The following is a 12,791-nucleotide window of genomic DNA, read 5'->3' as shown; positions in this document are numbered from 1 at the left end:
GGAGGCTGAGAATAATCTAACCGAATAGTTGATCGGTATCGTGCACCTACCAACACAAGGCTAGTCAGAATATCTGAAATTGACTTCTTGCTACGTAGCGTGGGGCTTGGATATGGGCAAAACTACTCAATATATTTCTAAATTGACCCATGATACACCCTGACACTGCTACTAATTAATAAGTCAATTTTGACTATCCTGATTTGCCCTATGTTATCATATGCATGACGCTGATTAACTATTCTATTTGGTTTAGCGCAGTCTTAAGATGAGCGTGTCCATGGCCTCCTAATCCAAATGACCCGCGAACAACGCTATTGTACATCGACTGAATGCCCTCAAATCAATATTAATTTCTAAATGCCCTCCAAATATCTTCTGTAGAAGTTGGAAAATTGGTAACCAAAGTAATAAGGTTAGTTCGACAGACATAACTCTCGATTACATATTCAGGTTACAATAATGCTACACCTACGTACTGCTTCTACGTAACCTACGTAATTCCCTTCTCCACTAATTAACCCCCGCTTTCAAGGCTGGGCCCGTGTGCTCAACTAAAGCCCAATAAAAAACTGTCAAATCAGACCATACGAAGGTACTACGTGAGAAACATTACGTAGGTGTAGCATCTCTCTTCAGGTTAACGGACAACTGTACAGTCCCTTGTTGCCGGCGGAGCTTGCGAGGTTTGCAGGGACCTTTCTTATTACTGGGCGGTGGGCGCTGCCTACTGTACGTACAAACTACAAACCATACATTTGCCACGAAATTTCAGCTGTGCAACCAAGGCAAATGGATCGATCACCATTAGTTAATTGTTGAACCTATGATGTTAGACTATGTATAGCTTCTGTACTTATGTACGTATATTGTACGTATTGTAAACACATCCATTATATATAATGAGATAAGCCACCCCTAGAGGGTTGTGCTGGTTCCCCCAAAACTTATTGTTTCACATGGTATCACGCTAGGTTACGATCGCTTCTGCTTCCAAAACCCTAATACCCGCACCGCCGCCGCAGCCGCCGCCGCCTTCACCGCCGCCGCCGCGCCACCGATCGCGCCGCCGCCATGTCGAGCACCGCCACCACCGGTTCCACTGCCGCGGGGTTCCTCCCGGCCTCTCTTGCGGCTCTGCTCAACCTCCCGCTCGATGCCGTCGCCGTTCCGGCTCCGATCGGGACTAGGAGCCTTGGCTCCGTCTACTCCACGCCGCCGGCGCCCTCACTTGGGCGCGACCTCGTGGTCCACACCGCGGCGCCGCCGTCCGCTGCTGACTCCACGGGCGTCGTCCCGCCGCTCCTGCCGGCAGCGGATCACACCGCCCCGCTGGCGGGGTTGGCGGCGTCCGCCCCGGCTGCGGGCTTTGCGGCGTCCGCCCTGGCTGCGGTCCCGCCTCCTCCCGCATCGACTTCGGTGCCTCCGGCTGCCTCCATGGTGCTTGCACCCCAGGCAGCCCCCTCGATGGGATCGTCTTCACCGCCGTCGTTTCACTTCGGTCATCTCATCACCATCAAGCTCTCGCCGACAACTACATCTTCTGGCGTGCGCAGGTTCTCCCGCTCTTGGGGAGTCACTACTTGCTAGGCTACGTCGACGGATCGCTTCCCTGCCCACCCGCACTGGTAGACAGCGTGCACGGTCCGGTCTACAATCCGTCCCATCGCGTCTGGACGGGGCAGGACCAGGCGAACCTCTCCTCCATCCAGGGGTCGCTATCGCCGGCAGTTGCCGGACTTGTTGTCTTCGCGAAGACGTCTCATGAGGCCTGGACCATCCTTGAGCGCACTTTTGCAGCGCAGTCCCAGGCTCGTGGCTCTGCAATCCGTCGTCAGCTTGGAGAGTGTCAGAAGCTTGACTCCACTGCCACTGAGTTCTACAACAAGGTCAAGGGCCTCGCCGACACATTGGCCTCCATTGGACAGCCCCTCACCGACTCCGAGTTCAACTCGTTTATTGTCAACGGTCTTGATGAAGAGTATGATGCCTTAGTCGAGATCATCAATGAGCGGGGCAACTCGACACCCATGCTGGCACACGAGGTTTTCTCTCGTCTCCTTCTCACTGAGCAACGGGTCGAGACACGCCGCTCCAGGGGCACTGGCTCCCTCTCGGCCAACGCCGCCACCAAGGGTGGCCGCTCTTCTTCATCACCCCGGGCTCCCTTGGGGCTGCCACCGTCGCCCGCCTCGGCCCCCCCCCACCTACTGCGACCTTACCGGGGGCTAGCGTCCACGTGTGTGTCAGCTTTGTGGCCGCGATGGGCACTGGGCCTCCAAGTGTCACAAGCGCTTCCAGCGAAGCTTCCTTGGTCTTGGCAATGACGGCAAAGATACACGCAACAATGCCCGTCAGGTCGCCATGGCTGATCGTCCCACGCCGCAGAAGCAACAGGGACACACTCAGTCCTACTCCATCGATCCACACTGGTACATGGACTCTGGGGCGACAGAGCATCTGACCAGCGAGATGGGGAAGCTTCACACTCGTAAACCCTATCATGGCTCCGACAAGATCCACACCGCCAATGGAGCAGGTATGCACATCTCTCATATTGGTCAAGCATCTATTCTCACTAGACATGCCAATAGGAGTCTTCAGCTTCGCAATGTTCTTCGAGTTCCCTCTGTGACACGTAATCTTCTTTCAGTTCCTAAACTCACACGTGATAATAATGTGCTTTGTGAATTTCACCCTTTTGATCTTTTTATTAAGGATCGGGGCACGAGGGACATTCTTCTTAGTGGGCGGTTGTGCCAGGGCCTCTACCGTTTGGAGCATCCTGGTGTCGCCCGCGTTTTCAGTGGAGTTCGGGTCTCTCCGTCACAGTGGCATGCTCGTCTTGGTCACCCGGCCACACCTATTGTCCGTCATATTTTGCGTCGTCATGAGCTTCCTAGTTTGTCTAGTAATAAAGATGTAGCAGTGTGTGATGCTTGTCAGCAGGGGAAGAGTCATCAACTTCCTTTTTCGGAGTCCAGTCGTGAGGTGAAACATCCTTTAAAACTTGTGTTTTCAGATGTATGGGGTCCTGCTCAGACTTCTGTTAGTGGTCATAATTACTATATCAGTTTCGTTAATGCTTATAGTCGCTTTACCTGGCTTTATCTTATTAAACGCAAATCTGATGTGTTTGATATTTTTGTTCAGTTTCAAAAATATGTTGAACGTCTTCTCAAGCACAAAATTGTTCATGTCCAGTCGGACTGGGGGGGCGAGTATCGCAACCTCAACTCCTTCTTTCAGTCGCTTGGGATAGCTCATCGTTTAGCATATCCACATACACATCAGCAGAATGGTTCAGTAGAACGTAAGCATCGTCATATTGTTGAAGCTGGTCTTACTCTTTTGGCCCATGCATCTGTTCCGTTTCGGTTTTGGAGTGATGCTTTCACCACTTCATGCTTTCTCATCAACCATACTCCCACTCGTGTTTTAAACATGAAGACTCCCATTGAAGTTCTCCTTAATGAACAACCTGATTATACCTTTTTCAAGGTCTTTGGGTGTGCTTGCTGGCCTCATCTTCGTCCATATAATAAGCGCAAGCTTGAGTTTCGTTCTAAGAAGTGTGTTTTTCTTGGCTATAGCTCTCTTCATAAAGGTTACAAATGTCTTCATGTTCCCACTAATCGTGTCTATATATCTCGGACGCCGTGTTTGATGAGCATGTTTTTCCCTTTGCCAAACTTCCTGTGTCCACTGTTGAACCACCATCTCTGCATTCATCCTCTGTTGCTTCTGACCAATTTGATGATGTTGCACACTCTCCTTTGCTGTTACCTAACCATGGTGCAGGAACCGGACGTGGGGCTCGTTCGGAGCTGTTGGAGGATTCACCATCATCGTTGCCGCCTTCTGATGGGCAGTCGATCGCCCTATGCATGGCATCGATTCGCGTGCCCATGCATGGTCACCCGAAGAGCCCGTCGCGCCGAGCATCTCCACTGCTCGGTCCGCTATGCCAGCGGCCGCCGAGTCTTCAGCGGCTCGGCCTGTCACGCCGGCTTCGCCCGCAGCTCGGCCCGTCACGCCGTCTTCGCCTGCGGCTCGGGTCCTCACGTCGCCTTCATCCGTGGCTCGGCCCGCGACACCGGCCTCGCCCCTGCCCACTATGCCGGGCTCGCCATCGGCCCGGTCCGTGACGCCGGCATCCCCAGCTGCTTCGTCAGCCCCGCCGGGTTCGCTTGTGGGCTGGCCTTCTTCGCCAACCGAGCCCGAGGCTACCGCGTCTGGCTCTGTGTCACCGGCTGACTCGTCAACGTCGCCGTCCTCCAGCCCGTTGCAGGCTGCTCCATCGACCTCTGTGGTTCCTGTGTCCCGACCACATACGCGCAGTCGCAGTGGTATTTTCAAACCCAAGGAACGTAAGGATGGTACGGTTGCTTGGTTGGCTGCTTGTTTGGCTGCTGCTGTTGCGGATCCATCTTCTGAGCCTCGCTCATATCAGGCTGCCCTGTGCATTCCACATTGGCGAGAGGCTATGGAGCAGGAGTTTCATGCTCTCCTTCGTAACAAGACATGGACTCTCGTTCCTCCACGACCACGGGTAAATGTTATTGACTCAAAATGGGTATTCAAAGTGAAGAAGCATTCGGATGGATCTATTGAGCATTACAAAGCACGACTTGTTGCTCGCGGTTTTCGGCAGCACCATGGTCTTGACTATGAGGACACCTTCAGTCCTGTCGTCAAGCCTACCACTATTCGGCTTCTTCTTTCCATTGTTGTTTCTCGTGGTTGGTTACTTCGTCAACTTGATGTGCAGAATACTTTTCTACATGGAGTTTTGGAGGAAGAGGTTTATATGAAACAGCCACCTGGTTTTTCCGATCCTGATCGTCCTGATTATATCTGTCGTCTCAACAAAGCACTATATGGTTTGAAGCAAGCTCCTCGTGCCTGGCATGCCCGCCTTGCCTCTGCCCTTCGTGCTCATGGGTTTGTGCCGTCCACTGCTGACACTTCATTATTTCTTCTACAGAAGTCAGAAGTCACTATGTATCTTTTGGTATATGTCGATGATATTATCCTTGTCAGCTCTTCTCACTATGCTGCTGATGCTCTTGTCTGCTCTCTTGGTGCTAATTTTGCGGTCAAAGATCTTGGAAAGCTTCACTACTTTCTTGGAGTTGAGGTCACTTCTCGTGCTACTGGTCTTGTCCTTACGCAGAAGAAGTACTCCTTGGATTTGTTACAAAGAGCTGGCATGCTGAAGTGCAAACCGACAACCACACCCATGTCGTCTACCGACAAGATTACAGCTGTTGATGGTGAGCTTTTGTCTCCTGCGGATGCCACAGAGTACAGGAGTATTGTTGGTGGACTTCAGTACTTGACGATCACGAGACCAGATATCTCTTATGTTGTTAACAGGGTTTGTCAGTATCTTCAGGCTCCCAGAGATACTCATTGGGCTGCTGTTAAACGCATTCTTCGTTATGTTCAGTTCACCCTGACATTTGGTATGCATATTTGGCCGACTTCCTCTCGAGTCCTTTCGGCCTTCTCTGATGCAGATTGGGCTGGTAGTCCAGATGACAGGCGATCCACGGGGGGTTATGCAGTATTCTTTGGCTCTAATTTGATCGCCTGGAGTGCTCGGAAACAGGCTACTGTGTCACGTAGCAGTACTGAAGCTGAGTACAAGGCTGTGTCTAATGGTACTGCAGAGATTATTTGGGTGCAGTCTTTGCTTCAGGAGTTGGGTTTGTCTCAACCATAGCCTCCTATCCTTTGGTGTGATAACATCGGTGCTACATACCTTTCTGCAAATCCGGTATTTCATGCCCGAACGAAACACATTGAAGTTGACTATCACTTTTTACGGGAACGTGTATCACAGAAGCAACTCCAGATCAAGTTTATCTCATCTAAGGATCAACTTGCAGACATCTTCACTAAGCCTTTACCTCTGCCACAGTTTGAGGCTTGTAGGCGCAATCTTACCCTTATTAGTTCTTTAGAAAGTTGCTAAGATTGAGGGAGGGTGTTAGACTATGTATAGCTTCTGTACTTATGTACGTATATTGTACGTATTGTAAACACATCCATTATATATAATGAGATAAGCCACCCCTAAGGATTGTGCTGGTTCCCCAAAACTTATTATTTCACACATGGATTTTTGTACGTAGCTATCTGAACCGCCGCCGCACATTGGCCGCGCAAGTACAGCGGAAAAGCTTACAAACCGCAGGACGGTGGTCACCACGCATCATCCTGGCGCGACGGCGTGCGTCGTCGTTGACGCGCTCACACTCGTCGATCCACTCGCTGTAGACGTCGATGGGCTCGGTGAGGGCGTCCGGCACGGTGGAGTAGCTCTCCAGGCAGACGTAGCACGACGCCGTGGCGATCTTGTTCGGGACCTCGATGGTGCACTCGACGGCGGCGGCGTGGCTGCAGAAGGGGCAGCAGAAGGCCGTCTCCAGCTTCTCCACCTTCTTCCGCGGTGGCGCCTTGGACCTCGCCGACTTCCGCTTGCCCATGGCTTCTAGGAACTAGGATGTAGGGTCTAGCTAGCTATCCAGCTCGTGTGCGCCGTGTGGCTAAATTTCCATCTCGCATTAGCGGTGCCATCGGCGAGGGGCGGGTATTAAACTATTTATGCGAGCGTTCACTCAACCCGCGCGCCATCGCCATCCCGGCCTCGTTGACGCCGCCTGAACTTGCAGGTAATTACCCTTTCTTCCTTTCAACCCGGCGACACCATTGAGGCAGGGCGCAGGCGCCCTGATCAGCAGCCATCAAATATTCCATCTATATAGGCCTAATGCGTGTTTTAAGACCGCCTTTAACTATTGACAAGATTAATAATATATAAGATGTATAATGTGAAAATTATATCATTAGACCTTTCACATACGAATTTGATCATATGTTTTGTGTAAGTTGCATGTCATATATTATAGTTTTTGGTGGATACGGTCTTCACCGGCAATGCGTCCTCAACCTGGCAAGCCATTGAATATGGGTTGGAGCTCCTTAAGAAAGGGATTATCTGACGTATCGGTAACGGCTTCCAAGTCCGGGCGCAGGGCTATGGTGCGTCGAGTATTCGGCCGGCGGCCAGTCTGGGACCTAATCTGGAAGAACGGGACACCAGCTAAAGTACATGTATTTGCATGGAGTGCTGCTCGTGAGTCCCTAGCTACTCAAACTACCAAGAACCGCATGCATATGGAGCAAGATCCTACATGTGTACTATGCGGCCATGTGGTGGAGGATGTACATCATGCCCTGGTACAATGCCCCCATGCAGCGGCACTCTGGGCAGTCATGAGAGACTACTGGGACCTTCCAACCATAGAAGACCTGCGTGATGCCGAGCCCGAATGGCTGTTTCGTCTGCTTGACAACCTGTCTAATGTACAGAGGTTGGCTTCCCTGATGATCATGTGGAGGATTTGATATGCGAGGAATGAGATCACTCATAATAAACCACCGGTTCAGATCGAGGCTTCGCGCAGATTTCTCACGAGCTATATCATGTGTTTGCTTGCGATACAGCAGCACCCGGAGGTGGATTTGACAAAAGGAAAGCAGGTGATTGACCTCTCAGGAAGCATGCCGAAGAGCACACATGCAATAACAGTAGCGCCGCGCTAGGGGGTTTCCGATGCAAACCATGCAAAACTTAATATTGATGGTGCTTTTGTTAAGGAAAATGGCACGGCTGGGGCTGGCATGATTTTACATGATCATGAAGGTGATGTCATCTTTGCCGCGACACGGGTCCTTTTTAACTGTGGTGATCCCTTGGAAGCCGAGATGGCGGTGGTGGATGAAGGACTACAACTTGCTCTCCATTGGACTAACCTGCCGCTGCTTGTTGAAACGGATTGTGGCAAGCTGTTAAAGATGGTGCAGTCGAAAGATAAAGACCAGTCGAGATATGCGTACAGGGTTAATGAGATCAGAAGAGTTCTAGCTCAAGAAAGGAACATTAGTCTAGCTAAGTTCAGCAGGCACGCAAATTTGGCGAGCCACACCCTAGCTTGTATGGGCCACTCGCAACAGCGCACGACATGCTGGCTCCGGAATTTCCCTAGGGAGATAGCTAGCATTGTCGAATCTGAATGTAACCATCATAGTTGATTAATCAAAAGTTCCTTTCCCGCAAAAAAAAAGTTAGCCTTGAAAAATGTATTATGCCCTATATAGATGGAAGGAGGGAGTATACTTTAATGGTAGTATAAGTCAGGGTCTGTCGTCGGTACAAGGCATGGCTCCGCGCCTGCACGCATGCTTGGTTCCGTCAAACAAATGGAGCAAAGTTGCAGTTGACCGCTAATTGGCTAAGCAACTTGGTGCATGGGCACTTTTCGGGCTTCAGCACGTACAAAAGCACAACAAATAGATGAGTGTGGGACTTGTAACAGTATAATTAGTTAACTGTATGGCAAATTTTAGCATGATTCTCTTACCAAAATACGCGCTGAGCTGCTTACAATACAAACTTTCAAGGACGAAGCTGCTGTGAGGGCGATCGGACATATCAGTTTTTCTTGAGGATCCTGACGTTCTTCCAGCGCGACTCCATGCGGCTGGACGCGTCCCTCTGCGTGTAGACGCCGAACTTGAAGTAGTGCGAGCTGCCGCCACGGCCGGCGACGCTCAGTTTATTTTCGCCATCGACGAACACGGTGAGTCTCGACGCCCCGACGTCGTGGATCACGTTCACCCGGAGCCACCGGTCGTAGACGTTGTCCTCGACGGGCTTCTGGTTGTAGTACCTCAGCGCGCCATCGTAGACGTGCAGCATCAACGTGGTGGCCGTCTCGCCGCCGCCAAACACCTGCATGATGGACACTCCCGACGTGCCCGATGGCACGTACACGGAGCCCTCGAATTGCCACACGCCCGAAGAGTAGTCGTGTCCCTAAATCACACGGAATGCCAAGATACATGAGCCAGTCGCTTGAAGAAAGAGGACGTCTAGGCGCATATAGATGTAGAGCACATCTAAGTGTGACATTATAATTTTGTTTGTCATTTTCTCTTCTATTCCTCGTTTTTTGTCCTTTTTATTGGTTTGTGTTGTTCACTCAAACATTTTGTCTCCCTCTTTTCTATAAAAAAAATTCTACTGGGCCAATCTCTCTTTTCTTCCCTCCCTCTCCTCGCAAGAAATAAATAAATACTCTAATTGACATAAATGGGTTGCATGCATTCTAAAAATTAAAAAGAATTAATGACGTACCTTCTGAAATATTTGAAATCAGTTTTTTCTGTCAGCAAAACTCTTCTGAAATTAGTAAGAATATACTAGCAATCTACATATATAGCTATGTGATGAGTGATTATTGATCATGTTATATATTACTCACAGTCATCCTCATCTCCGTCCTTGGCTTGGTGTCGCTCTGCGGCGAAAAGGGCTCGTCGGAGGAGAGCACCCACATCCGCCGCACCATGCCGTCGAAGCTATACCGTGCGCTGCTCGGCATGTTGTACGGCTTCTGAAGCTGGAAGTTGCTCTCGCTGAGGCTCACGGCCGTGAACCCGGCCGTCGGGTCTTGAGCGCTCGCCGGCGCTAGGAGGACAGCCAGCAGATACAAAGTGATCCAAGAAAATGTCGTGTGAGACGCCATTGTCTGTGTGCTGCGTGTACCTTCTGCTTTGCCTATCTGCGTGTTGCTCTGCTGTTTATATAGACATACAAATGGTTAATGGAGCTGGTCCTCTCGACTTGATGCTATTTTATTATTATTATTTTCAGTTCAAAAATATACGTGACCCCATACACTGATCTGTTTCAGCAAAAACCAACAAAACAGTCACCTCTGCTCATATCCTTGACTTAATGTGCAAGGGGCGGCGGCTAGGGAATAAATGCTACACCCTTGCTACCGGTACTCCCTCTATTTCAAAACATAGTGTGTCCGCGTTTTCCGAGGTCTAACTTTGATTATAAATTTAATCAACGAGACCTACTGTGGTGCGAGAAAAAAATTATTTAATTGAAAACTTCTTTTGAACACGAATTCACTGGTATAACTTTTGCTTCTGCTGTAGTTGGTCTCGTTGGTTAAATTTATGATCAAAATTGAAATACAGAAATAGAAAAAGCATTATATTTTGAAACGGAGGGAGTAGCATTTATAGGGAGCGGAATTTCTGCCGGGTCTGTGCAAAGAATACTACTCGTTGTCTCGTCCTCAACCGCATGACAGCAGCCACATCAGGCCAGTCCACAATGGCTAAGATAGACAGGTCAAGGGTGGTAGCCGCGGGTTGCGGGGGCGCATGATCGAGACACAGAATTGCAGCAGTGTGCCGACGTCCCGATGCGCACGGTGTCGATTTCTTCCACATGGTTGGCCATGCATCACGGAAAATCCTATTCGCCTCTGTCTGGCAGATTGTTGGAAAAATGCACAATGATAATGTCTTTTTCAAACTAGGCTTAAGCACCGCTTTATAAATAAAGCATAAACCAAAGTAAACGGTTGAATTACATGAAAAAGACTTTTTACAACACACACTCCGGAGTAATAAACACATACGACCATGTTGCCTAAAAATAACAGAGAAAGGCCTAAATACAACAACGCCATAGGACACCAAAACTTCATGACAACGCTCTCAAGGGAGAGATACGGTGCAAAGCATCGCCATCGTCAGCACCAAAGCGCAGAGCTTTTCCCCTCAACTCATCTAAGCCACCACAAGGTTTCCCAGGACAATCGCGCCGAGCACTGGCCTCCGGATCCAGATCCGGGCATTGCCACTCCCATCGACGGGGAGCGAGCCCGAGAGGCACGCACTGGCAAGGTTGTCATAATCATGATTCTATTGAACGATTCTATGACTTTACGATTCAAACTAACCACTCTAATTCTATGATTTTGGTCAGTACAATCTACAGTTTTACGATTCTGATAGTTAATATTCTACTATTGCGATCCTATCATTGGGTCTCCAATCCGATTCAAAATCACGATTCTGACAACCTTCTTCGTCGCTACGCCCTTCACCGCCCACACGGCCAAGAGGCACTAGCGGAGCCACGTCAAGGCCGAATGGGCCGTGCCCCGCCCAACTTTCTGTAGTTTATACACTAATTTTCTACTTCTGGACCTTGGAACATCAGCCCACAAGATGTTTCCCTATGTTTGGCCGGCCCAGCCCGTCCACCAATGGGCTTGAAGCTCCGCCACTGCCAAGAGGCATACCCGCCACCACGGGCATGTTGCCTACCGAAGAGCCAACCATGCAGACTGCCATCAACCGTCCAAATCATGGTGCACCAACCATGGTAGGAAGAACGGAGAATGCCTCCTTACACTCCAAGCTCGACATCAGCTGTTGAGTTTGGGTCGACACCTCTACGGTCGGAGGCGGTCATGCCTACGTCGTTCCCAGCTAGTCACGTTTGACCAGGGGGTGGGGGGCACAACCCCGCGAATGTCGATGGTCGCCACTGGTCAAGCCCCGACAATTGCCCGTTGTGCCCAAACGGAAAGAGTCGCCCCGTGCCGGACCATGCGTGCAAAGGAACAAGGATGCCCTACCGCCGTTGGCTCTAGTCGAGCTTTGCCTTACATATCCTTGTGACAACGGCGAGGGAGGCAGAGGGGGAGGAGTGGGGCTTGTTGGCGGCGAACTAGGGTACCCTCTCCATCACCGCGCGGGCGCGACATGGGAGGGCTTGGGTTTTTTGTCTTCAAGGAGATACGTCTTGGGCCTTTTAGAACGTTTTAAATTTTCAGGAAGTAGAGGTGTGGGGGCTTAGCGCCGGCGAATTACATTTCGGGTTTTCTGGTTTTAGGAACCTTCTAGAACGTTTCGGCTCGGGTTTTTTCCTATTATTTTTCTTTGTTGGTTTTTTCCTTTTTAGCTATCTTTTTTATAATGTTTACAAATTTTTAAAAATGTTCATGTTTGAAAATTGTTCACATTTTAAAAAAGAGTTCAAAAAGTATAAAACAATTCATGGTTAAACGTTCCAGAAATTTAAAAAATAATTAGCATTTTTTGTATTATTTTACAAAAATCTTTAAAAAATTCTTATGTTTTTCAAACAATTACTCAAATTTTAAAAATCATTTATTTAGGAAATACTGATCTTTACAATACTGAGAGCCGATAGAGCGAGAGTCTTAGGCCGCGTTCGGCTCCTCTCCGCTCCCTCGGCTGTGCTCCCCGAGCGGACCAGTCTGTAGCTCATTTTCAGGGAGCGGCTAAAATCGAGCTCCACAGCTCCGTGAAGTCAGCAATATTGGAGCGGGCTGGAGGGATTTCGAACAGGGCCTTATTTGCAATGGGCTAGCCTCCCTTACGCAATGAGCATCTAATGGAAGCTCCCATGCATTACCTTATTGGGCGCGGGGACAATTCTAGCTTAGCGTGAGTCCGTCCTTCAGCATAACTGAAGGGATCCCTCCCACCTGTAGCTACTGGGTCGGCCCATATTTGCCCTTTCTTTTGTCGTTCGCTACATTGCAATTCTGTTCGCTCTGTTTGTTCGCTGCAATGGTTTCCCTTAGGTTTTTTATCTTTTGGTTTTTTCTCCGATTTTCTCCAAATCATTTTGTTTTTTCTTTGGTTTTCATCGTCTTTCTTCTTTTTATTGAAGGTTTTCTTGGGTTTTTATTGTATTCTTTGCTTTTCCATTGGTTTTCTTTGTTTCTTTCTCGGTTTTCATTGAATTTTGTTTTTATTCGATTATTTCTTTGTTTTCGTTGTTTTTTTGCTTTTCTTTCTTTGCTTTTGTTTTTCATCAGTTTTCGTGGCTTCTATCTCGGTTTCGTTATTTTGTAATGTTTTTTTTTTGCGTTTTT

General features: G+C 49.3%; 2 protein-coding genes across 2 annotated transcripts; both read right to left on the bottom strand.

Annotated features, from left to right (window-relative positions):
• Positions 1–6,140: 6,140 nt before the first annotated feature.
• On the bottom strand, positions 6,141–6,494 carry LOC119350437 (transcription elongation factor 1 homolog). Its single transcript, XM_037618276.1, has one exon. It carries the CDS (start codon positions 6,492–6,494, stop codon positions 6,141–6,143), a length of 354 nt encoding a protein of 117 aa, XP_037474173.1.
• A 1,904-nt stretch (positions 6,495–8,398) lies between these two features.
• LOC119355262 (citrate-binding protein-like) lies at positions 8,399–9,613 on the bottom strand. Its single transcript, XM_037622083.1, has 2 exons — positions 9,336–9,613; positions 8,399–8,887 (listed from the first exon to the last, which is right to left on the bottom strand). The coding sequence occupies exons 1-2, from the start codon at positions 9,597–9,599 to the stop codon at positions 8,504–8,506; spliced, it is 648 nt and encodes a 215-aa protein (XP_037477980.1). The 5' UTR covers positions 9,600–9,613; the 3' UTR covers positions 8,399–8,503.
• Between the last annotated feature and the right edge of the window lie 3,178 nt (positions 9,614–12,791).

Source organism: Triticum dicoccoides, chromosome 1A (assembly GCF_002162155.2).
Source record: "Triticum dicoccoides isolate Atlit2015 ecotype Zavitan chromosome 1A, WEW_v2.0, whole genome shotgun sequence".
Taxonomy (NCBI): domain Eukaryota; kingdom Viridiplantae; phylum Streptophyta; class Magnoliopsida; order Poales; family Poaceae; genus Triticum; species Triticum dicoccoides.
This window is presented reverse-complemented; position numbering and strand designations above follow the sequence as displayed.